Source organism: Periophthalmus magnuspinnatus, chromosome 6 (genome assembly GCF_009829125.3).
Source record: "Periophthalmus magnuspinnatus isolate fPerMag1 chromosome 6, fPerMag1.2.pri, whole genome shotgun sequence".
NCBI classification, from domain to species: domain Eukaryota; kingdom Metazoa; phylum Chordata; class Actinopteri; order Gobiiformes; family Gobiidae; genus Periophthalmus; species Periophthalmus magnuspinnatus.
In genome coordinates this window covers 31,554,748-31,582,109 of record NC_047131.1, presented here as the reverse complement: position 1 = coordinate 31,582,109, position 27,362 = coordinate 31,554,748, and the positions used below count along the sequence as shown (strand labels likewise).

Sequence of the window (27,362 nt, the reverse complement as noted above, 5' to 3'; positions counted from 1 at the left end):
ACCAACGCCTTTACTTACACCAAGCACCAAATTTCTGCTCCATATGGCCACGTCAATATTTAGACCTATTCCAAATAATACATCAGCTGCTCTATAAGAGGAGAAGCAAAACAGTCCGACTCATGGGTTTCAGCTTCCTGCTATCTGCAACATTCCTGGACTTTTTCCCATTCAAAAGATATCATATTTAGTGTTAAATTATTAATCGCTATGGCCACGATCCAAACGTTTCATCATCATTCTGAAACAAACCCACGTATAGGTGGTGCAGATCAAACCAGAACAGCCTCCCTCTGCCTGTCAGATCCTCTCAGTCTTTCAATTTAGCAAGCAGAATATGTCTGATTTAAACTGTTAGACATTTTAAATCGTAATATTCATCTAAAAACGACTTAATAAAAGAAACAAGAGAACCGTGGAGCTGTCGTTCGCTCCTATGGAAAGCTGCAGATCACACGAGAGAGCAGCAAACTTTTGTACATTTGCACCAAAATGACTACGTGACGCTGCCAAATCTAACGCGTATCAACGATTAATAAAACAAAATGGAAGAAAGAAGTGCGTACGTCACAGTGGGCTTATGCCAGTCACGGTAAAAAATGAGGATCAGCAATATGGCGTGTTGGAAATAAGCGATTAAAGATGTTCAAACATGCTCCAAATGCAACTTCAGGAAGGCAAACGTTAAGAAAACAACTATAACATGGTTGATTTTTCCAGAAAAGGTCTCATTTAAGACTGAAAACTGAAAATCCACCTCTTCTCCCTGGTATTTAATATGATATGTTGGTGTTTTCTTGTTCTTTTCCTCTGTATATTTGTTTAATCAGCTGAAGTTGGTTTAAATGTGCTATATAAATAAACTTGAACTGAAGAAGAGAACGCACTGATGTCTTGAGTGAATAATTAAGATGGATAGCAGTGGACCCTGTAATTAAAATTAGTCTTCCAAGTTTTGCCACACCTCACATCCTGGGAAGCTGCACAGGTGTTGACAGCAGTAATAAAACAGTAAAAAGAGTTGACTGAATGGATAATCAATGCAAGCTTAACCTTATCTTTTGATTATTACTATTGAATATTGCTGCAAAAAGTCAGATTTCTGCAAAAAACCCTCAAGAATGCACATGTTTTTTGCAGAATATAGCGTGCAAATTTTGTCATACTGTATGTACTTGACTAACTTTAAAAATAAAAGTCTAAAACCCCAAACATTTAGTGGCACAAGTCCAATTGGGTCACATTACTAATGGTCCAGTGCATCATTATATTCCCCCACAGCAGTATCCTGTGTACAAAGCATGTTATATGGAGTAGTACAGTGTGCCTTTATACATAAATGCAAAAATGTGCAATAACAGCCATTTGTCTTATGATTTTCCCATAGTCAGGACACTCCTACATGCATATAATAAAGCTGCACTATGTGACTTTTGAGGGTCCACCATGTCTGTCACGAGAAATACTACATCGACTTTTGGGGTCAATATTTCTTGTGGTACCTTTTCTTTGCATTACTGGAAAATGTGTGGTTGTTTTTCTGTAAAATGATGAGATTTGAGATGTAGAAGTTTGAATTATGAACTTCTGTGACTCATAGACACAAACTAATTACATAAACTAATTACTTAAGTGTTGCATTCAGCTATTTACCTTCTCCAGCTCATATTTTTCTAACATTTTTCTACTTCAGCGATATGTCAAACTTCAACATGTGTCACTGTAAACCATCACACGTACTGTCTCCCCTGTGTGGTCAATCCAGACTGATATCTCTCCGGTTTCCACGTCCTCCGCTGCGTCTCGAGTCCGGTCAAACGTGCTCGTCCAATCAGATGAGTTTTTGTTGGGGACACGTGTGAAACGAAGGTGCTCATTGGTCAAAATCGAATTAATCTCACCTCAGATTTGCAGAGTTTAGGCTTTGCTCATTGATTCTGCAGAAATTCACGATGTTTTTCAGCCACTTATGATATTTTTTTTTAACTTTATTTCAGACACAGAAGGATCGGACGACGCCTGTCCCTGATTGGCTAATCCACCTGTCAATCACGACCAACTGAAAACAGGGAGATTCACTGGTGAGACTCACATCTTTGTAAAGTCTTAAAGAAGTGGATCCCAGGCCAAGTTACTGGTCAAATCTGTAGAGAGGCAATCAGGCATTTTGTGCAATAGACTCACCTAAATACTACAGAATACTTTGAAACATTTAAAGCAGGCGTGCCCCACACCAATTTTTCTTGTAAATTGGCCCATATTACTTTAACTAGTACTTTTTACTGCACATTTCTACTTTAACAAGCCCATATCAAATATTTAATGTGTCCCACTGAGGATGTGAGCGTGAATAAAGGTCTAGTGCTTCAATCTAACTTGTAATAATAACGCAGATTTGAAGTATTCACTGTATTCGTGACTGTACAGCCCCCAATCGGCCCTTAGCTTTGTCTGTGTTTTTTTATGTGAGAAAAGTTTGGACACCCCTGAGTTAAATGACAGAAATTGAGATGTAGAAGTTTGAATTACGAACGTCTGAGACTAAGAGACACAAACTAATTACTTAAGTGTTGTATTCAGCCATTTACTTTTTGCTGCTCATATTTTTCTAACAATATTGCACGTTTATCATGTATATTTACTTCAGCAAATGCAATAACATCTCCATGAAGAAAAGTTACATAGTGTGTCTTTAAATGTAGACACTGGTTTGCCCTGATTTGAGTCAGATTTGACAGCGTTCAAGTTTTAGCTTTTCTTTAATTAAACTTGAATCTTGCGTTTTTTGTTGTTGGCCAATTTCAAATATGAAGAGTGACTCAAAAAGTCTTTATTTATTTATTTTTTTTCCTGAGCTCGTAGTTAAAAAGTAAGAATCTGTCATGAATACAAAATTACTTGCACTTAACTGAAATTGGTGAGTGGTTGTCCAGCCCGAAGGCAAACCGCTGTCACTTAAAGTTCACGTATGATCTTAATACACGCTGACTTAAGTCCACTTCACATACCAACTGCCACTCCAGATTTCATACTCTGTTAGTTCAACTGCAGACAGGTGTACGGCCGCCATCTTTGTTTTCCTTTGAGATTTACGCAAGGCGGGTGAGATAACTTTGTGTCCTGCAGTGGATTAAGCATCTTGTTAACGCGAGACGGCGGCCATCTTGGTTTCCGTCATGGGAAAATGTTTTGGAATCTGGCTCAAGTTTGAACGAAGTGAGTAGTTTTTCTTCACGCGGCCAAAAATATCAACCTCATTTGCATTCTCTATCATTTCCCACCAATAACTTTACCCCCGTGTTGTAAAAAGTGCGATTCGCCTCCACTAATCAGCTTGCTGGTACATGTTTGGTCCCAGTAGTTTCCTCGCTATAAAAAGAATTTGAAATCTTATCTGTCATTCTTGGCTTCTCTTATAGATTTCATGCTTTGATCCTTGCCATCTGTGTCTCTTTTCTTCCTCCTCAGTTACTTCCCCAAGTCAACATCATCCACAATTCATTCTGCAGCATTGTGATCTATTGTGCAAATGCTTCTTCGACAGCTTTGAAAAACAGACAAAGACTCGCTAGACTAAACAGGGTAAGTGCAAAAGGAAGGAATGCTTAGTCTAAGTTGACCATCAGAGCTTAAGTTCGGACCAATATTGTAGAAAAAGTCAGATTTCTGCAAAGAAGAACACGAGAACTCACCATAAACTGAATAAAAGAAGTGGACTAAATGAGCGCGACGTCACCCGCAGCTCCAAATAAAGCTCATCGATGCTAGCAGTTACAGGGGGAATTTCGAGCTTTCGAGTTTCATATTTGGAATTCCGACCAAGAGTATCCTAGCAACCAAAGAGCCAATCAGGAGCGAGGTTTGTTGAAGGTAACGCCCCTGCACCACTGGTTTAGCGGGAGCAACCTCAGGGAATGAAAAGGGGCCTAATTTGTCTGTTATTAATGTTCATATCTTAATTTACAGACACAATCGTGACATAAAAACCCCAAGATGTTCACGTAGAGCGGGTTAATACGAACATTTAAGACCAAAATGACAAATCTGACAGGAGCTGGAGATGGAGCCGGAAGCGCGCACAAGCTCACTTCCCATTTTAAAAATCAGAATAAAAATAAAAGTCTAAAACCCCAAACATTTCAGTGGCACAAGTCCAATTGGGTCACATTACTAATGGTCCAGTGCATCATTATATTCCCCCACAGCAGTATCCTGTGTACAAAGCATGTTATATGGAGTAGTACAGTGTGCCTTTATACATAAATGCAAAAATGTGCAATAACGGCCATTTGTCTTATGCTTTTTCCCATGGTCAGGACGCGCCCACAGATATAATAAGGGCAATATATCCTCTCAAATGCTGCGTTCACTCTTGCATAACGCGCACACTACATAAAAATTCTGACTTCATTCAACTGGGACTAAACCTGGGATTAAAGAATGTATATTGTGCTTGTGTCTGCTCTACAGTGATAATCTATGACAGTGGAGCATCATTATGTTATAATTGGCACGTTTTAAAATTACAAAATTGATCTAAAACGACTTAATAAAAGAAACGAGTCCACTAATGTCCGTGTTAGAAAACTGCGGTGTCCTGCGGGAGCTGACGTTGCCGTAAACGTCATCACAACAAAGCGCGCACACTAGAGAACCGTGGACTTTTTTTTATTATTTTCACCAAAATAACTACGCGACACTGCCGATTCCTACATGTATCACCTATTAAGAAAATGAAATTGGAGAACGAAGTGCGTGCGTCACAGTGGGCGTGTGCTCTTGATGGCAAAAACAGGGATCGATCTGCAAAATGGAGTCTTGAAAATAAGCGATTAAAGGAGCTGGAGGACGTGTCTGGGGTGAGGGAAGATTGCCCAAACTTAATTGAACAGATTCATTTATTTATTTATTTGTTTGGGACAATATATGTTAATGAACCGACATGACATGACAGATATGAATGTAAAAAAAACAGATTATAGATAAAGGCTCATTTCCATCCGTTGAACCAAGGGCTGGGGTCACAGAAGGGTCAAAATAAATATTGCACAGTTTCTATAGTTGCACATTTCATTCATTGCACAATACACTCATTGCACAGTTCCCATTATTTTTATTTATTTATTTTATATTAATTTATTTTTTAAATTTTTTTTATTTTTGCACCATGCAAAATATTACACATTCCTCTCACTTCACAATCCTCAAACCTGCACAAATCACTCCAAACACAACTTCAAGATGGTAAATGAGAAGCAAACGTCATCACAACAGAGTCAGCCGCTCCGACAGCTACACGTCACACTAGCGAGCAGCAGATTTTTATTTCATTTGCACCAAAATAACTACGCGTCGTTGCCAAATCCTACGAGTATCAGCGATTAAGACAATATGGCGTCTTAAAAAAAAGTGATTAAACTCACACAAATCACTCCAAGTGCAACTTCAAGAGGGTAAATGAGAAGGAAACAACTATTAAAAGCTCTAAAATGTCTAAAAAGTTAAACCAGGACTAGACCAAGACTAAACAAGGACTAGAACCAGAACCAAGTCTATTTCAGGACTGAACCTTCTTTTCCCGACATGTCTATGGACAGTGAGACGATATTAAGATCCAAAAGAGAACTCATTCCGCAATAAGAAAGCATTTCCACCCCATTAACTTCAAAATACATTCCTGTCTTGCCCAAATCAATGCCTCAGTTCATCATTCTGCGGTGTATCGGTGGACTGTCTCCGAAGTTGCATTAACTCTGAGGTTTCTATGAACTCTTTAGCTCTTTGAACGAAACTGAAATGATGAGGCCACACATTACGCACACAGATAATGAAAAAGAAAACTGGATTTTTATATCAGAAACAATTGAAACACTAATGCCGTAAATCTCATTTCCACAGAAAGGTCAAGCATTCAAATGAGTCCGACCTACAAGACGATGTGACCGCTGCTTCATTTGTGAAATCAGCAGACTAGAATCACTGGACCGTCAGCGCAAATGTTGATGAGAATTTAAACGAACCATTACTTTAAACTCGTGGTCGAACCTGATCTGCATTGCAAATAACACTAGCTCTTTTTTGTTTTTGCTGTTTTCTGCAGTCAATACACCACCACAGCTGAGTGATCCCAAACCCAGCGGCACCAAATTTGTACCAAAATAACTACGCAATGCTGCCAAATCCTACACATCTCATCGATTAAGAAAATACAATTGAAGAACGACGTAAGCGCAGAGTGGTGGGTCCATCCGTCCATCTTCTTCCGCTTATCTGAGGCTGGGTCGTGGGGGGCAGCAGTCTCAGCAAGAACTCCCAGGTTTCCCACACCCCAGACATGTCCTCCGGGTCTTCCAGTGGGACCCCAAGTCTCTGCCTCAAGTGGAAGAGTTTAAGTATCTCGGAGTATTGTTCACGAGTGAGGGAAGGATGGAGCGTGAGATTGACAGGCGGACAGGTGCAGCGTCTGTGGTGATGTCGTTGTACTAAAGAAGGAGCTAAGTCGAAATGTAAAGCTCTCGATTTACCGGTCAATCTACGTTCCTACCCTCACCTGTGGTCATGAGCTCTGGGTAATGACCGAAAGGACAAGATGGTGGATACAAGCGGCTGAAATGGGTTTCCTCCACAAGATGGCCGGGCGGAGGTCGGTCTCATGGGAGGAGCTTGGAGTAGAGTCACTGCTCCTAGAAATTGGGAGGAGCAGCTGGGACTCTGAGCCTCCTGGAAGGGAAGACCCAGGACACGCAGAGCAGCGGGTTGATCGGCAAAATGAAAATAAGATTGCTCAAACATGCACGAATCATTCAACAGACAACTTCGAGAGGGTAAATGAGAAGGACACAACTACAACATGGATAAAACCTCTGAAAAGTCAATTTTGCAGAATTGGTTTTGGTTTAAGATTAGAATGAAAACCCACCTCTTCGCCCTGGCATTTAATACGAGCTAGACAGGAGCTAGACTACCTGGTGTTTTATTGTTCTGTTCCTATATATCGTGTTATTTGTGAAATCAGCGCAAATGTTGATGAGAATTTAAACGAACCATTACTTTAAGCTCTTAAGTCGAACCTGATCTGAAATGCAAATATAAAAGCTCTTTTTTTGCTGTGTTTTCTACAGTCAGTACACCACCACAGCTGAGTGATGCCAGGCCCAGCGGCACGCGTCAACAACACTGAATAACTGATAAGACGATAGAAAAAAACAGAACCGGATCCGTTAGAGTGACTGGCGCCGCATTCAGAATTAACTCCGTCACCTGTCGGACTCATTTAGTTTAAGTGAATACACCTCTGCTGGGGCTCTCTGCACCAGCAGCCCTGTCACATCAGCATTTCTCACTCTCCTCCTCCACTCCGTCTCGCAATTAATCCCAGCTCTGCTCCTGCTGCTTTTAAATGTGCGAAATAGAGAGGGTTTCCTTAGCACCGCAGAGGAAACTACAGTAGTGGAGGCAAATGGAAGCTATTTTGTCTGAGGTAATTTTGGAGCCTGGCTTCAGTAACGTTGTACAACTTACAATTAACGTACAGAGGTGGGAATCGTAGACTGTATGTATGAATGGACATAGCTAACGTGCTAGCTGCCATGCTCAAAGTAGAAAGTGAGCATGGGCGCTCTTCCAATTCACTTTCTATTGAAAAACTGTGTCCTCTCTCGGTCTCTGCTGCTGTCAGACTCGTCATTTTGGTCTTAAATATTCGTATTAACCCTCTACATGATCCTGAGGTTCCTTTTTTTTTTTTTTTTTTTTTGAGGTTTTTTTTTTTTTTTTTTTGAGGTTTTTTTTTTTAAAGTTATTTTGATTTTCTTTTAATTTATTTTGAGTTTATTTTTTAAGCTTTTTTAAGTTATTTTGAGTTGGTTTTTTTTAGTTTTTTTTAATTTATTTTTTTTGTTATTTTAAGTTTATTTATTTATTTATTTTTGAAAAACTGTACCTGCTGCTGTCAGACTCGTCATTTTGGTCTTAAATGTTCGTATTAACCCTCTACATGATCCTGGGGTTTTTATTTCATTATTGTGTCCATAAATCAAGATATGAACATTAATAATAGACAACTCAGGCATCTTCTTTCCCTGAGGTCTCTCCCGCTAGCGTTAGCAACAGGTTTGATTGACAGCGTTGCCAAGTGTTCGCTCTCTGCTAAACCATCATTGTGGGCGGGAAGGGGCTTTACTTCCAACAGCCTCGCTCCGGATTGGCTCTTTGGTTGCTATGACACTCACAGTCAGAATTCCAGCTCCAGATTGGCTGCTATAACTGCTCTAGCCTTGATTAGCTTCATTTGGAGCTGAACGCTGTGGGTGACGTCCACTTCTTTACACAGTCTGTGGTGGGAATAGAGTCCAAACAATAACACTTTATTTCAGTTTCATTTTCACATCAACTCAGGACTAAATTGGGACTAAATCCAAAACAGAACCAGGACCAGTGGAGAACTAACCCAAGTTTTCACCCTGACTAAATGCATCAAAACCAGTACCAAGCCCAAGTAAGTCTCCACACCAACTTAAAGTGATCTAACTAGTTGACGTGCTGGACGTGCTGGACGTGCTTAGGCAGAAACAGACAGTGGATTGCTCACTATTTTGATCCTTTGCCGCTGATGTCATCAACATTCCCTGGAGGTGTGATGCTAACTGGAGTTACTGCTCTGTCTGAAGCTCTGTTACTCAAGTTAGACTTTAATCTGAGCTTTGTTTTAACACGATATCAACAGAAAGAACTGACATAGCTGGAACTAGAAGAGGTGAGCTGATTTGTGCTGTTAAACAAGTCTCTGCCAAATAACATTACAGTCAAGCTAGCTAGCATTAGCCAACAGTTTTTCAGTTGGACACTCTCACTTTTTGTTGAAAATCAAACACCAAAACCAGACAATGAACTCATATTAATCACAAGTTTCTAAAAATGTGCTGTTTTAATCCATTTTGCATTTTTATTCTTGAGTTTTCAAACAATCTAAACACTTTTTTGCGTGCATTGTGTCACCCTGGTAACTGCAGAACCTTCCACCGTAGACGTACACGTGGAAAAACCTCATTTCAATACTACAATTAAACTAAATTTGGAAGAAATCTTAGTTATCTCTCCCTATTTGACCATTACAGTCTTGCACTAACAATATACCCGTAGTCCTTGTCCAACTTTTTCTTTTGCTAACTTTTCCTCCCGCTGTTCCTCCTGCTCGACTGTGGCTTTGCGTCTCAAACTCTCAAAGTCTTTCGCTACTTCATGCAATACCAGGAAACTTACAGAAAAATTGGATCCCAGTCTGCAGAACCCTCTTAAGACCAGACTAACTCTTCAAAGTAAGATATAAGGACAGCTGACCCATATCCCAAACAAACACGACACAGTTTATGAATAATTTTTACGGATTACGTCGTTAGAATTCGTAAATTTTTGCTGCAAACATCAACTTTTGGGAAATTTACATATTTGTTTCCATATTATTGATTTTAAAACCTAAAAACCAAGCTCACCCAACCGACTGCACAAGTTATTACCTCTTCTTCATCCTTATTTTTGAAACGTTTTGGCCTTAGGAGTAAAATATAAATGTAAATGATCTTTACCGCTACGTTCAACACCTGCGTCTATTACAGTTTCCATGGTTACCGGTAAGTGTTTTTAATGTCAAACGGGTGTTCAGACATGGTTTTTGTGAAATAATACATGGAATTTGACTATATAAATGGAGCGATAGCCACTGCTTGGAGCTAAACATGAAAAAAAAAAGTGCAAAACGTGGAGTGGGATGTATGGGTACAGAGTGGTACAGCTTAAGGGTGAAGTTAAGTTAAAACTCCGCTCACGATGTACCAGGCTCCGCCACATCACCCGCCTGGCAGCAACACGGCTGAATAATCAACATACCGACACCTGTTCTGCAAAACCGACTTTTTAGAGCCTTTAACCATGTTTTTCCTCAACACGTACACTCTCGAAGTCGTCTGTGGAGTGATTCATGCATATTCGAACAATCTTTAATTTATACATCTTATCCTCAAGACGCCATGTTGCCGATCAGCCCCCGTTTTCACCGCCACCAGCACCGGAACACGCCCACTGCTCTGGATTTATCCGCTCTTCAACTTTGCTTTCTCGTTCTGGGATACGCGTAGGATTCAGCAGCATCTTGTAGTCATTTTGGTACAAATTTAAATAAATCCAGCGCTCGCTCGTGTGATGTGCCGCTATCCGTCGGACGTGGATTTGTTTGTTTTATTAAGTCGTTTTAGATGAATATTGCGATTAAAAATGTGTAAATTATAACCTAACGATCCACAGAGGTCACATGTTTAAAGCAGACACGAGCACAAGCACAAGAGGGATGATTTAAACCTACTCTTTTTTTCCTTTTTCTTAACCTGAGGTGCTCACAGGGACCACACGGCTGCAGAATGCTGATTGTGGGTCAGAGCACCTACATATAAACGTGAACACCTGCAGCCATGGAGTGAAAGAGTTACTGAATGCATTGAAAAACTGATCTAAAAAGGAGTTCTGTTATTGAAGAGTATGTAATAGGTCTATATACATCTACAAAATTGTGAAAGGACAACGTTTCTCCATTGACAAAACAAAAACAGGCCTAAATAAATACATTTTCATTGTCTTTAAAGCGAAACAGTGAGTTTATCGTGGAGTAGACGCACTCACAGGTTCAGTTTTTCCTTCTGTGAATGACTGTGACCTGTTTTAGTCGTGCGTTTGTGCCGCTTTGTCGTTAGCTAAACACGATCTGCCTATTTCTTTTAATCTTGTAACACCGGCAGTTACTTCACCTCACGCAGCAACAGTCATACAAGCAGGTAGGGGGCGATATAGCGGTTCAAGTATCAGTATTGGCCGATATCGATACAGGTTTTTCATACACGTATCGGTCATTATCGACACTCAATAATCCTAAAATGTACTGAAATGCACGGTCCCATTTGCGCTGTCTTTTTTTAACAGAAAAATGTGAAAAAATGGAAAGTGTTAGTGTTATAAGTGTGTGTGTGTGTGTGTGTGTGCGTGTGTGTGTGTGTTATATTCCAGAAAAATCCGTTTTGTTACTATTATTACAAAAGTGAAAAGTACATTTTTGATCGTTGCTGTAACTTAAGATAAATTTCTGGGCCTCGCTATGGATTTTAACAGCGAAATCTCACCAGACCACACCTGCATGAACAAATATTTGATGTCAGTTCAAAAAATCCCATCCCTACAGCAGCGTTTCCCACAGGTTTATACAAAGACTACGGTGAATAATTGGATTTAATATAATATTTTGCTGTATAAATGTCACTTATTGCCTCGACTGAACAGAACAGCTCTAATTAAAGATTTAAAATGGTTACTGTATTTTCTGGACCATAAGTGTCATTTTTTCATAGTTTGTCCAGGGCTGCGACTTATACTCAGATGCAACTTATACGTGAAATTATTAAAATATATAATTTCACATCTTTGTTATTGTGGGCGCTCTAAACTTGTACCAGTATCTCCTCCTCCTGAACCACTGAACATTTCAAATATCAACATTACGGTGATTTAAAAGACAAAGAGAAACACTGAACCTCTGGAGCTGGTGGAGAATCGACACCAAGGATGAAGAATTCAGTGGATTTATTGATTTGCAGTGAGATCCAGAGTAAACTTGTTGCTTGTTTTTTCTTCTTTATTTATCTGATTAACTGTTAATATCTTACGTTAACAAACCAGACACGTGTTCAGTTCTGTCTGTGCTTCATGGAGCTGAATAAATATAAATGTTACGTTAGCGTGATGTACTGATATTCAGCCTGTTGTTCCACATTTTATTATTATTATTAGAACTTGACTTTAAAGATAAAATGTCTGTTTTTGTTCTCAGATTTTGCAAAATAAATTTCCCCAAAAATGCGACTTATATATGTTTTTTCTTCATTGTTATGCATTTTTTGGCTGGTGCGTCTTATACTCCAGAGCGACTTACTCCGGAAAACACTTACAACATACAGAAAGTAGAATTTGTTTTTTGCTTGGCTGATTTTTAGACGATGGGAGTGAAAATTTGATTTTGGGGAGTCACTATAGTCTCCTCTATTAATGGGAAACACTGCATACTTGCACGTTTCTGACTGCAGCGGAGCAAACATGACAACTCATTTAACAATTGCACAGAGTTTTATGTTTGCATTTGATTTCAGTAGACAGAGCTCATGGGAAAATCTTTAAGAAAACCTGGTTAATGCATTGATACGGACGGCAAAGACCAGCGTGATATAAAAGTGAATTACAATGACACAGAACAGCCCGACTTGTCATTCAAATTAGCTCAAATTATCCCAGTGTTGTATTTCACATGCTACTGGCAACAACTGCAAAGAGGAGCACTTTGAGTCAGCGTTGAATTTCATTTGAGGTTATTACGAGGGCAGAAGCGACGCCGGTGCTGTCATTCGTGCATGAATGATGAGCGATAATTCCAAACAAAGCATTTGCAGGGTGGAATCTGAAAACATTTTAGTCGCATTATAAAACCGAAAAAAGGAAAAGTACAGATGGAGAAGGCTGCGTTGGTGTGAATTAACACTGTAAATTACCACAGCTGCAAAACATAACCCCCCGCCCTCATTTCACTGAATATTTAAGACTCCACGGGGAATATATGATCTAAATAGGTCTGTAGTAATAACTATAATCCATTGAAGTGTCTAATTCCATGTTTTTGACGATACATCACCTGACAAAAGAGACTCGGAGTCTTTAGGAGCTTACGTCATAAGAACTGACACCCAGATACTAACTAATACTCAAACTAGTATCAAAATTACACTGTTTTGAAGTACTGATACTGCAAAACGTCGCTGACAGTGGCTAAGTGGTTGCAGGAGTCGTTCCCAAACCTGAAAGTTGCAGGATTGATTCTCGCTTGGGCCAAGTTCTGACAGAGCACATTATAGACCATTATAGACTTTTTTTCTTTTTTAAATCCATAAAAATCACGTTAAAGGAGGTATCGGCTTGTACTTTTGAATTTTTTCACACAACTACTTCTATTTTACATCTCTGTCCATCCTTATTTTTCCTGTGATGCATCAAATATGTGTGTAATATCAGTTTAAGCGGAAGAAAAATATAAAAACGATTGTACTTTTGAGTAATTTCCATGCAAGCAAATAATGAACAACTATCTGGCCAGGTGAGAAACACAACAATCAACATTTGTACAAGAGATTATACATCGGCAAGACACGTGAGAGTTGGTGGTGATTGTGGGGGTCGATTGTGCAGATTGGCAGCCTCGCTTATGTCAGTCTGTCCCAGGGCAGCTGTGCAGAATGCTCTAACATTAATGTAATAGGACTACTGCATTTTCTGGAGTATAAGTGTCACTTTTTTCATAGTTTGGGGGTGTGGCTTATACTCAGATGCAACTTATATGTCAAATTATTCAAATATATAATGTCATATCTTGGTTAATGTCACAGTGACGACCGCAACTCTAGACTTGTACCAGTGTCTACTCCTCCTGTACCACTGAACATTTAACATTTCAACATTATGATAATTTAAAAGACATTTGAGAAAGACTGAACAAAAACGCCCCTAAAAAAACTGTTAATATCTTACGTTAACAAACCAGACACGTGTTCCGCATTTTATTATTATTATGGAAAAAAAATGCGACTTATAGTCCAGTGCAACTTACAGATGTTTTTTTCTTCATTATTATGATTTTTATTGGATTTTATATGTGTGTGTGTGTGTGAACCTGGAGAGAAGCAGGAGGTGGAAGAAGTGCTCAGACGTTTTGATACTTAAGTAAAAGTACAGATACTGAAGCAAAAAAATACTCAAGTAAAAGTATCACATAAAAACAAATCTAGCTAATTAAATGTATTAAGGGACCTGTTTGAGACATGAAGTACATTTTTAGTCCCAAATGTGGTGATTTTGATAAAGATTTGTGATGAATTTTGCTGAACAAAAACAATTAAATGAATACTTTTTCTAACTGTTTTTATTTTTGTTGCTCAAACAATGAACTTAATAAGAGGAAACACCACAACCTTTTCAGCAGGTCTGAGACTAATAAAATAATTTTACTTTTTAGTCCAGTTCAAAATGTAGTGGAGTAGAAAGTACAGATACTGCTCTCTGTAGTTTCTTAAATTCATGCCTTACTTGAACTCCTTCAATAATTTTGCATTGAAAATTAGATTCTATTGTGTAAAACAAGCTTTTTTTGGTTGTAGTATCAAAAGTATGAAGTAGGCGTCTTCTTATAATGTCATATTGCATAATCCAAACGTGAAAAGTGGAGGCAGAGTCTGAAGTCCTCGTTTTACCTCTTCAAAAATGACTTTGACAGCTCAGATGTGATCTTGGCTGAGTTTAATTTATGGGACCATTGATCCAAGGCAAGAACTTTAGAAACTGCCTTAAAAATGACCAAGGCCAGTCTGGGGTGGTAAAATCATAACCTTCATTCATCTTCTAAAGCCGTTCCCTGTTAGATCACGAAGGGCTTTTTCAAAACACTCGCAGAAAGAGCGTGTTGTTGACTTGTTTTGAACATGAACCACTTTATATAATATTTTAACCATGAAACTTTTGTGTAGTTCTCCATTGAAATGAACAGGATTCCAGATTATTAACTAATTTTGAGGCAGGATACACGACTACAACAGCCAGTTAAGACAATAGTTTATGCTGTGTGTGAGGAATTTAGATTTTAAACATGACCTCTATAATCCTACCCATAATAAGAGCCGTTTCCGTTAATAACTACGCCACCTGCTGCCATAGTTCCACAGTTGGCGTGGACACATGGTACTTACACAACCCTTTTTTTAACTTTATCGCTTTGCAATCCTAACAACAAGGAAGCAGGAGCCGATCCCAGCTACTTTGGGGCGTAGCAAATGACGTCACAGACAATGTTAGATTAAAAAAAACGTGTCCAACCAATCAAAACTTTGAGGTTCTTGACATTAACCCAAGAGGGAGGTCAAGCTACAGGTCCATCCATCCATTTTCTTCTGCCGTATCTATAGACTGTATATTTAAATGTATATATATAAAAGCTAACCCGCTAGCTGCCGCGTTACAAATAGAGAGCATTTCTGGTTCCATCGACTCCAATTCGCTTTCTATTGAAAAACTGTCAACACTCTCCGTAACTGCTGCTGTCAGATTCTGGTCTTAAATGTTCGTATTAACCCTCTACATGATCCTGGGGTTTTTATTTCACTATTGTGTCTGTAAATCATGATATGAACATTAATAACAGACAAATCAGACGCCTCCCGCTAGCGTTAGCAACAGACTTGATTGACAGCGTTGCTAAGTGCGCGCTCCATGCTTAACCAACGGTGTGGGTGGGAAGGGGCGTTACTTTTCACAGCCTCGCTCCTGATTGGCTCTTCGGTTGCTATGGGCTCCAAATTAGCCGCTATAACTGCTTCATTTGACTGAAGCTAAACGCTGTGGGTGACGTCACACTCACTTAATGCGCTTCTTTACACAGTCTGTAGTTTTATCCGGAGCTGGGTCAAGGAGAAAGCAGTCTGAACACTTACAGATCTGCAAATTAAAACTATGTAGTGACACGGTGGTACGTATTTAAGCAGCTTTACTCAACAAATTAAAAAATGTCCTATGTGGGTTTAAGGAAAAAATGCAATGTGCGTCAGAAATGTCCATGTTTCTTTGTCAAAAAACGTGAAAAGACTTCTTAGCGGCCTGCTCATTTACGCCCAAACATGAAAGAGCCGTCACCGCTTCACACCGAGGCATCTCACACCTAAAGTGAGACTGCAGACCTGTCCCCAGGGCTGTACAGATCCCCTGATATCTACTCCCAGCATTCTCTGTGTCACATTAGGGAAATCAAAGAGGTGCTTGTGTATTCTCCAAGAGGTGGGAGCCGCAGCAGGAGAAATATCCCATAGCAGCAGTTTCCTGTTCGGACAGGATCCCAGCTCGGAGGAGACTGGAAACCCAACACCCACCATCCCCATGCGCGTACATACAGTAGGAGTGAGTCAGGCCTCATGCACCGTGGATGAGTGGGAGGCCTGCCATATGCTGCTTGTACCTAAGCGCTAGGTGACAGCAACAGCACTACAGCACAGAACAATTATCCATCCACTGAACTAAAGAAAGAGACTCCATGATCATGACGCTAGCTGTAAGGTTTAGCGCAGCGTTTCTAAAATTATCGTACATGTCCTACTGAGGGTTAAGGAGGGAACGAGAAACAATAATATCAGTTATCGTGATAAAAAGGGTCGACAGTAACCGTTAGCGGGACATTTTGTATAATTGTGATAATCTGCGACAAAGAAAATCACCAGAATGTGCAGGAAAAAAGCGACTTGTCGACAGGGAGGGGCAAACGGGTCTGTCGTCCTAGGCCCCAGGGTCTTAGGGGGCCCAGGATCGCGACGCTTCTTCACTTCAGGCCCCTAAATTTCTGTCGAGGGCACCGTTTATCCATAATGTTCTCTGCTAGATTGGAGTTATTTTCGCTGATAATAAATTGCAATTATATAAAAGTTGTTATTAATAGTTGTAATTATTTTGGTCATTATAATCGCAACACAAAATTTCAGAATCGTCCCGTGCCTACTGAGGATACGCAAGCTTCTTCTGGTACTACATAGATTATATAACACCCTTTCCCTTTGCGCCACTATCCATCAAACCTGTTGCTAACGCTAGCGGGAGAGACCTCGGGGAAAGACGGCGCCTGATTTGTCTGTTATTAATGTTCATATCTTGATTTACAAACCTTAGTCTGAGTAAAGAATCTACTGAGCTGTATCTGTAGCTCACGGACAAACGCTGCGTGCATGAAAACAATCGCGTCATCGTTCGCCACAGCGTCTCTAGAAGTTTCAACATTGCAGTATCCTGGTAACGTGGTTATGCTTGTTCTGACCTACCAGTTTTGTGGCGTTACGTTCGTCGGTTTCAACACAATACACCCTGACCTCAGTTTTCTATTCATGAAGCTCTTGGCTGGAGACTATATAAGAAAATGTAAGTAAACTGCAGCTGAAACTTGAAGTAACTGCCCATTACCCATAGTTCCATTCTTCTGCAGCTTTATGAAACATGTAATTGAGCGGTTTGACAGGTTCACGTGGGGAGACTTGAGACGATAACACGACTGAATGCACTTTTTGGTCAAAAGATCTTAGGTAATGTACTTAACAATGCATAATCATTTATATACTTAATAGAGATAGACGCCAATATTTGCACTTTGCTTGACCTGCTGCTTAAAAAGTAACTGCAGAAAACGTGACTACACAGCTCTTTTACAAGTCTGTGGTGAAAAAAGGCTGGTCCTACACATCAGGCCTCGGAAAAACCCTTATCGACTAATCTCTACTTAACTATTTATAAGTTAATGTAGTTAATCATTCAAAAGAGCGTGAAGGTTCAATATGAAGGTCCTTGAAGGAAACTTGGACTTTTTTTGTTAAGAACTGGCCGCTTCAAAGTGATTTTTTGTCCCAGAATGGCAGAAAAAAAAACACATATACTGTAGATATGAACTAAAAAGTAAACAGCCAATGTATCTCCTGTGGTTTTGTGAACTGAATGTGAAGTGGAACAGATCATGGATTATGTTAATAATTTAAAAATGGTGCAATAATGTGGTGCCTCTGGTAACTCCATCATTTGTTATTTTTTATCTGTCCTATGAATGTACTGTGATTTTATGGTAAAAATCATACTTTTCTCTCAAAAAGTGCCCATTACTGAGCACTTTCTCTTTAGTTCATATATTTGTAGTATTGTTAATGTATGTATGTGTGTGTGTATCTATTGTTTATTGTGGAGACTAGCAAAATAAATAGTTTAAAAACAGCCCAATATTACACAAAATTGACTCTTGTAGCTTTTAGTCGTGTTATAACGCTGTTTCCTCCTCAAAAACAGACCTGGAGTTGTGTTTTGTTTCATTCGCACATGTTTTTGCAACATTTTATTATTAGTCTGTAACATCTCCAACGCTTAAAAATTATCTGTTCCACCTTGTGATGTCATCAAGTGGTAGTTTTCAAGTGAACAGCTCCTTTTACCTTTAGTTCAGTCGCGATAAGTGGCAATTCCACGGCTGAAATTATCCAAATGATTCTAGAAATGAAGGTGTGTGGAGTTTAAAAACACAGCGGAGCACTTCCTGTATCACCACATGATGACATCACAAGGTGGAACAGAGTGTTTTCAGTTTGAGAGAAAAAAAAAACACAACTCCAGGCCTGTTTGTGATGAGGAAACAACATTATAACAAATCAAAAACAGCGTAATATGGGCACTTTACGTAGTGTACTGAAAAGTGGACTTACGTGTAATATTTTATGTATAGAATGGCTAAAGTGCGATCATTATAGAAAGATCCACTGGTGTCAGAGCTTCCCATCGCATAATTACTACAAGCTAACGTTAGCGAGTTCATAATTAAAATCCAGAGCCTCTAACATACAACATGTCGTCTTAAAGTGCGTCTTAATTGAGTGGTCTGTCACCGAGAAAGAAGAAACTCTCATTATTTTAACTACTCTACACTAAAAACGGACGCAGGGAATTGTCTTTTGAGGGGACGCCACATTATTATTCATCTTCAGAAGAGCTGGCGTTTGCATAATATGGAAAAATTACCTCAATTACTCCCAGTTGGCAGAGAGAATGGATGAAGTTTTATGGGAGTTCTGTTTGGCAGGCGCTGGCACGGTTAAGGTCACGCACTCCCGGATTGACTGTTTGGTTTTTTTTAGAGGGGAGGGAAAAAAAGAAGAACTATCTTGGCCTTATCAGTCACGCCAGAGGGGTTCATGGGCTTAACTTTCTCAACTCAAAGACATCAGCTGAAGGACAAACAAAAAAAAAGTTCGTCTCAACTTGTCCCGAGTCCCAAGACGACCCAGCGAAAGCCCACAGTGGATGAATAGCAATTGGTGTTTTAAATATGCAGACTCACAGGCATTTGCAGCGTGAGGTTTACTCTGGTGCGTTCCTGCGTACCTTAAAATGCATATAAAGAACATTATCTGTACCGTTATTAGGGATGCAGCAATCCAGATTGTTCAGTTCTGATCTCTAGTCCTAAACGATCGCTTTAAGTAACTCCCCGATACCAGCGCGGAAACTGAAAACTGCATTTATTTCACCAGTTTCACCAAAATAAAACAAGACAAAACTGATCCAAATGTGTTATCTAGATGTTATTTATCTCTCAAGTAACAACAGAACAACTTTGGCTCAGAACCAGAGGCGACGGAGCCTTTTCTGTGGCAGCGTCCGGACTATAGAACAGCGCCCTCTGCCTGTCAGATCCTGCGTACGAATGTGCATTGTGTTCTGCGTCCTGATTGGCTAAGGGACTGTAGACCATTGTGTCGTGCGTCCTGATTGGCTGTTGGACTGTAGACCATTGTGTCGTGCGTCCTGATTGGCTGTTGGACTGTAGACCATTGTCCATCAGTCTCCTCCGTGCCGTGTCTCCTGTCCAGTACAGAATGTGTTCAAATTTACATAAACGTTGGATCGCAGTGTGACTCTGAAGTGCTGTACGTTTGCAATTTGTTTTCTCCCCGACAAAACCCACAATGTCGATGAAACGTTCTGCAAAACGACAAAGACGCCTACGAAGGTTTGAACTTTGAGAGAGTTTAAACGAGAGAGAAATGTGAGAAAATGTTAACGCCTGTGTGAGAAAAGTGTATAAAGTGTGTGGTGAGGGGTTTTACAGACAAAAACATAGAGAATAATTTGTGGATTTCGCCTATTGCGGGTTATTTTTAGAACATAACCCCCGCGATAAACGAAGGACCACTGTACTCTGAAAACCCACCTCTCCTCCCTGGCATTTAACACTAGCTGCACAGAATATCTTGATGTTTTGTTTGTCTGTGTCTTGTATTATCCATATATTTGTGTTTCGTTGACTTTTATGTGAAGCTCTTTGGTCAGCTGAAGCTGTTATGAAACTTTCTGGACCAACTACTGCCAGTAAATTGTCTCATTACATCAATTTCCAGGACATTTGCTGAACCGATATTTGGAAGTCGATATCTGATGCAGCATTTTTTTTCGTTATCGACGCTGATTTCAGATTGGTGCCTCCCAAACCTTTATACAGCTGAAAAAGACGCTTTGAAGTAGTTTTATTTACACTTTACGAACTCCAGGAGCTTGTAAGTGTGTGCGAAGAAATGTAAGATATAATTAGATGATAAACGTTGATACTGAAACGAATTTATGCCACTGACGCAACAATCCAAGAGCAGATTTAAACCACAAGAACTATTCTAAAGCTACGATATTGTTAAAAAATGACGAGCTGCGATAAATAAACAGCAGAAGAAACACTTTAATGCTTTAGTTGGTATTTAAAATGAGTTTTCTGCGTTATTAATCCAATCTTTCATGGTTTAAATCTTATCGTATAGAAAGAAAATAACCAAAAATGTCCCAGAAGTGCAAAGAAAATGTGCACATGGTAAATACTGATCTCCAAAAAGTAGCAGAATCTAACATTTACTGCAGGATAAATCGATGTAATGATTATTGTGACAGGTCGAGTGACTATCAGTGTTGCATTATGGTTCATTGCAGTAAAATTTAGTTGGAGTACGGCTCTACTGCACCAACCAAACACACGGTGACACTGACGTCTTTACACCACTTCCACCAACATTTAGGGTCAATAAAGCGCCTTGCACAAGGACACAACAGCGGTAACTGCAAATATATCTGGGATCAAACTACCAAACGTCCTCACAAACTCATCTCCTCCAACTCAAACCTTTTATTTTCTGTTTTATTCATCACGTTGCACTGAAAAAAAAATCATACAGTTACCAGAAAAACCCATTGAAAACGTAATAAAATTGTCAAAACGAAATAAAAAACACAAATGCAGCACGATTACGGCTCATAAACCAATCGGAAACAACTGAGTCATTAATGTTTTTTGTTCCAATTCTGCCTTCGGTCACATTCAAACGCTTCGGTCCTGAACGTCGCAGGTGTGCAGGTGTTTCTCTGTAGCTCAGGGACAAAAGCTGCGCGTGAAAACCAGTTGTGTTTGTTCTCGTGTTGGATATTTATCATCAATATAGCCACGGCGTCGCTAAGTTTCCACATCCCGGTCTGCGTGTCCATCTGTGCGCCTCCTCCCCACTCATCTAACTCACTTTTATTCACATCAGTCTGCATAATGCATGGCAGCACACAGGTCCCCCAAGGCCCCTCATTACGTAAACCTGTTGCAAGAGAAGCCACTGTGGCACTTTTAAAGCATCCATCAAAACAGAGCCAAGCGCGTTTTTGGAGAGCTCCGTGATGTATTGCAGGATAAGTAGCAGGGAAGTCTGAGTGCAATTTCACTAAAGCAGCCCTATACTTTGAAGGTGTGCGTGGTAGAAAACAGAGCAGCTATTTTAAACAGGCAAACCGGGTGGTATTAAGTGTGCATCCCAGTGAAAGAGCTGAATACAAGAGACTTCTGCAGGGCATCTGTGCAGAGAGGCAGACAGGGACAGCCCCTCTGTGAGTGGAGGGAGCGACAGCAGGACGCCGGAGGATACAGGCCCCGCACCAGCATCATCAGGGAGGATAAAATAGAAACATTAAGCCAGTAGAAGCAGAGAATGAAGTCTGGTGCAGCAGAAAAGAGCTCACCCGGGAGTGAACCGCAGTGAAGGCCACAGTCAGCTGAAAGGACTCTGTCAAAGCACTGGGTCATGACTGCTGCTTTCAGAGGGAAAACATGTTGACTTGGTTTAAAAACTGTGGCGAGGTTTCTGAAAGGGTATGAGCAAAATGTTTTCACTAAAGATTTAAAATGGCTCGTGTTTATCAAGTGTGGAAAACTGGAGACTTGTGAGCGAATGTTTCACGTTTGTCTCTTTACATTAAGGTCTGACCATCAGGAAACGGGGACAAACATAAAGGTTTGGGCATGATTAAGTTTCTGGAGGAGACATTCTGTAAAGTAAAGGTCATAAATGGACCGTGAGCTTCTGAAATGAGCGGCTGGACTCAGATGTGACTCACCGTTTGCGCTTTTTCCGCAGATCAGGTGCTGCCAGGGCTGCAGGGAGCCCCATATCTCCGCGTCTCCGTTGATGGCTTGCTCCAGGACTTCCACTGTAAACTTGGGGATCCCGTTGTCCCTCTCCAGAAGCGCACTGCGCAGCACCCGCGCGTAAACCTCACGGAACAGGCTCTCCATGCACGCGGCCAGGTAGATGGCCGCGTGCTCGTGGATCCTCAGCGCCACTCTGCCGTCCACCATCCACCTGAAGAACCGGCCCACGTTAAAGATGAGGCCGCAGCGCGCAGACTTGCCCCGGCTGAACTTGTCCTCCTCTGTGCTCATGTTGTACAGGGACAGGGCGCTGAGGGCCGCGCTGGTGCAGCTCAGCGCCACGCTCCAGGACAGAACCATCTTTATGGCACTTTGGATCTCGTATTTGGTGCATTTGGCATAGCGCAAACTTAAGCGCTGCGCTTCTTTAGCCACTCTGACCAAGACGCGGCTGATGAGCAGTGACAGCCGCTGCAGGACGTCCTGCGGAGGGGTCGGGAGGCTCATCTCCTCGTCCTTGTTCAGTGCGCTCGCCACTTCCCCGAGGCTCCACGGCACATCCTCAAGCTCGGGTAGTTTCGCGCACTGCCCGCTGCACTCCAGGATCTCGGTGTCTTCGACCAGGACCGTGTTGACCGTGTCCAGACTGTTGTGGCGACTGTGCATCGAGTCGGTTAAATGCCAGTAGTTCCCTCCATGCGCCTCGGAGCAGCACAGCGACGCACTGGAAGATCTGAACGAGTCCGCGGCTCCACCATAACCAGAGTCGAGCGTCAAATCCTCCAGGGTCCGCGCTACTGACTTGCTACTTCTTGCCATAACTGCACTTCATCCTGTACCGGGGGCTTGGGGGGAAAGTGCGGATAAATGTGGGGAAAAAACGTGGAAATGAGACGGTGTCGGTGCGCGTGGGAACAGCAGCCTGAGCGCGTCCTCATAGGGCTGTTTGGGAAAGTTAGAGAGTCACTACAGGATCACTACAGGACCAGGCACCAGCAGAGCCTGACAGAGGGGCGGGGCCATGCGGACCTGTGCACAGCTGTCAGCCAATGAGCTTTGAGGAGGCAGCAGCACCGAGCTCTGATTGGACAGTTTGACAGATCTATAGAGCTGTTCATGTTGCCATTAACAGAGCTTATTAATAGCAGATGTAAACAGTGTGTGGATGTGTGTGTGAGGTCAAAGGCCGTTAAGATGGGGACTTAATGGGATTATGGGTAAAAAAAACAAAAAAACTTCCCTATTTCCCTTATTATTCTCTGTTTTGAAGCGGTTTAAATGCAGCTTTTAGGCTCATTAAACCACTGCAAAATCATTAGTCAACTTAAGCTTCTGTTTTTAATTTAACCCTGACCTCTGCATATACTTTACATCATCAGTACAGGCAATAATGAGGAATAATAATCATCTAGAAGCTTAAATATTCCATTAAAGGCTGGGTAAATGTATGTGTTAATCGTGGTCTGCGTTTTACCTTCCCCTCATCGTGCTTATGGTTTTCCTCACGAGCCTTCTCCGTGTTTTCTCTGGGCTCATGTCTGATGGTAACATGACTCAAGAGCATTAATAATAGATCACATGCATAATGTATCCCCCTGCTCCTCAAAGGGGCCTATCGTTGAAAAGACCTGCCGCACTTTCAAGGTCACAGGGTGGGCTGGCTCTGCAGGTGGAGGGATGCTCTGAGACGATGTGGTCCTGTCCTCCATCACGTTTAAGAAAGCTCCTCTGTTTCACGTCACAGTTTCCCCGTGAGCCCATCTGCTGCTGCTTCAAACACAAATAAAACACGGAGAATAAATAGTCAAGAACACAAATTGACCACACAGACAAATCTTTCTCAAGTCAATTCATCAGGAAATAACTTTGTCATATTCACTGATGAGGTTGAACTTTCCAGAGGTGCAGTTTCTGAGGCCACAGCGCCCCCTGGTGTGTGTCTCTGTGACCTTCACTGAGGCTGCTGTGTAAAATACTGTACAGGCCTGTTGATTTCCCACGTCTAAGGCATGAGACAAATATGTTTACTGTTATATATGACCTTTCTTACAAAGCACGAGCAGGAAATGTACAGAATGTGTCTTTTATAACACAAAAAGCCTTTTCTAACACATCTGCTCCACTCTGTTATTGAAAAAGAGCTAACATTTCTACATGATAACTCCACTAAACCACTAAAATGTTATAGATAATACTACAATTCAATTCAAGTTTATTTATACAGCACATTTAAAACAACTTCAGCCAACCAAAGTGCTGCACAAATAAATAAAAATATATATACACTATGAAATATACTTGAAGGCTCCTTTTACCTTTAGTTCTGTAGAGAATGGAAATTCCAGAGCTGAAATGATCCAAATGATTCTAGAAATTAAAGTGTGTGGAGTTTAAAAACACAGTGGAGCACTTCCTGCATTACCACATGATGACATCACAAGGTGGAACAGAGTGTTTTCAGTTTGAGAAGAACTCAGCCTAAATCTGCAGGATTTGTGTGTTAAACATGTGTGAATGAAACAAAACACAACTCCAGGCCTGTTTGTGACGAGGAAACAACATTAGAACAGATCAGAAAACGGCGTGACATGACCCTTTAAATTTGAAATTTAATTAAAACAAACGGCACATTGTAAATTTATTAGCCAGAAGATGTAATTAAGCAGAGTACACTTACTTCAAAATCATATCACTCAAGAAGTACAAGTAGTGATCCAAGTTAAGAGTCACGTAAGAGAAACAGCCTGGACATAATATCAGTTTAATAATCATCAGATTCATAATCATCAGATCATTTGGACTGAACATTAAATGAGAGGATTATAGCATCACATCATTTTTATATTTATTGTCAGGCTTTGGATGCTGTGATTTCACGTATATGCAAATATTAATGAATCGGATGCACAGATACTGTATCGGGTGTCAGTACTCGTACTCGTCAATGGGCTGTCGATACCAAGAGCCGATACCACTGTAGCTGTTTTGCCTCTTGTTTGACTCTCATCTCTCACAGAGCAGAGCTCTGCACAGTGACATAAACCTGCACATTAAACCAGCTGTGACACGAAATATACAAATATTTAGGACTAAAACATTTTTATAGTTCACAGACGATACCAGCGCAGAGCTGTGTTTACGATAATAGCAGGCTAATGTTGCTAACATAATAGCAGGCTAATGTTGCTTATTGTAACTGACAAACACAATTAGACTGAACAGAGCGAGTTCAGAACTTTAAAAAGACGAACAGCTGCATGTCCACACCGGACAAAGTGTGGCCGTGGTAAAAGTAACACAACAGTCGCTGTTATGCTAACAGTGGCGCGTTAGCCGTTAGCCGTTAGCCGTTAGCGCAGCTGCAATGAGGAAGTGGTAAATATTAAAACCGATGCACGTCTAAATAAATTATGTTGGAATTACACCGAACTACAGTGATTTCAGTGGATAAGGTAAGAATTCTAAGATAAAAAGTGGCTATACTATAAAAATCCTATGAAATTAATTAGATTTAGTTCTTTAGTCAAACACCAGTAAAAATCCTCAAAATGAAGTCCTCGTTTTGCTAAACGTGGTATCGGTGCATCTCTGAGCAGCACATTCAAGAATCATCCACACGTCGTTCTTCTCTTTCTCAGAGACACTAACATCAGGTTTAGAGACAAAAGGACGAGACACAACTAAAAACAGCCAGTGTAATAAACGGACTCACCTGTGTCCTCTGTCCCTCTGAGGTGTGTCCTCTGTCCCTCTGAGGTGTGTCCTCTGAGGTGTGTCCTGTCTGCAGAATTATAAACGTTCAGTCTCACTGTTTTATCTGCAGGTCCAGTGGTGTAAAGTGGGACATATTTCAAGTTGTCTCTGAAAAGTCCTGTCTTCAAAACAATCTTCCTCTGGGCTCTTCATGCTTTGTCCAATATTTTGGATAAACTTAACTTCACTAACTTTTAGTCTTTTAGTCTATAAAACCCCCATTCAAGTGTCCCTCTGCCTCAGTCTCCCAGAGTGCACCTGGAGAGGTCCTTTACACCGGTGACACCCAGAGCTGTCCACACCACTGCCCGATTAAAAAAAATAGGCCGCACATATCCAGCTACTGGAAATAAAACGCATCTAATCGTTTAAGAGGGAAATGAAGACCAGTATAAACACCTGAGTGACATTTAGTTTTCAGGAAAAAAAACCTTCCAATCATTATTTTCAATATAAATGTGTGGGCTCTTGGGGCCCTCTGGGGCCTCAGGGCCCTAAGCAGCTGCTCAGTCCTGTGTGTCACCTGCATAATTCCATGGAAATATAAAAATCAATACTACACATTCTCCTTGGAGATAGATGAGTTTTGTGCCATAATGTGGAACATTATGGAATAACATTTCAATGAAGACGAGCAGGAGGAAAACCACAACAGAATGTAAGATGCAAGGCCACTCACCAGAAGAAAACAGGTTTTATATGTGTTCAGTGCAATTAAAACAGCCAAAATGAAAAAAAAGAAGAATAATAAAATGTTACAAAAGTTACATACTGTGGCTTTAATTTCCTTAGGCATACTGTAGAAGGTCAGCAAAGTGTAAACAGCATTTAAGTAAGCCCTTGAATTTAAATTGAAGTTGAAAACAATAAATAAACAATCTCACATTATCTCTGTAAGTTGCTGAATAATTAAACATAAAATAATCAAAATACAAGGCCTTAATTTTGTATTTACAACAGAGAAGAGATGTACTTTATTATAAACATCCGCTGTACTGTAAAAAAAAACAAACACTGCCACCTAGCGTTTACAATAACAACTGCACAAACTGGCGACGTGCCTCCGTGACAAGAACCAGTAGGCCTCATGGATCTTAGTATAGCCTACTTCAAGAAAGAAATGAATGGATGGATGGATGGATGGATGGATGGATGGATGGATGGATGGATGGATGGATGGATGGATGGATGGATGGATGGATGGATGGATAGATAGATAGATAGATAGATAGATAGATAGATAGATAGATAGATAGATAGATAGATAGATAGATAGATAGATAGATAGATAGATAGATAGATAGATAGATATTTTAGTGGTAAGTGTATAAGAATAAAAATATAAATGTAAAAAATAAAATAACATGTTAGTGGCAAGTCTATAAAAATATAAAAATAAATAAACATTTTACGTGGCAAGTCTGTAAAACTAAAAATATAGACAAACAAACAAACAAACATTTTAGTAGTAAGTCTTGTTTCTTTTGTTCAAGATCTCGGAATTATATCCAAAAAC

At 40.5% G+C, this 27,362-nt stretch overlaps 1 protein-coding gene across 1 annotated transcript in view; it reads right to left on the bottom strand.

The window, feature by feature from the left end:
- The window catches only part of btbd11b (BTB (POZ) domain containing 11b), a 201,166-nt gene extending 178,170 nt beyond the window's left edge, over window positions 1-22,996 (bottom strand). The window contains exon 1 of the mRNA XM_033968441.2: window positions 22,060-22,996. Within this exon, the coding sequence (XP_033824332.1) occupies window positions 22,060-22,912 (853 nt within the window). The 5' untranslated portion in view covers window positions 22,913-22,996. The remainder of the gene's footprint in view (window positions 1-22,059) is intronic.
- Window positions 22,997-27,362: the final 4,366 nt, after the last annotated feature.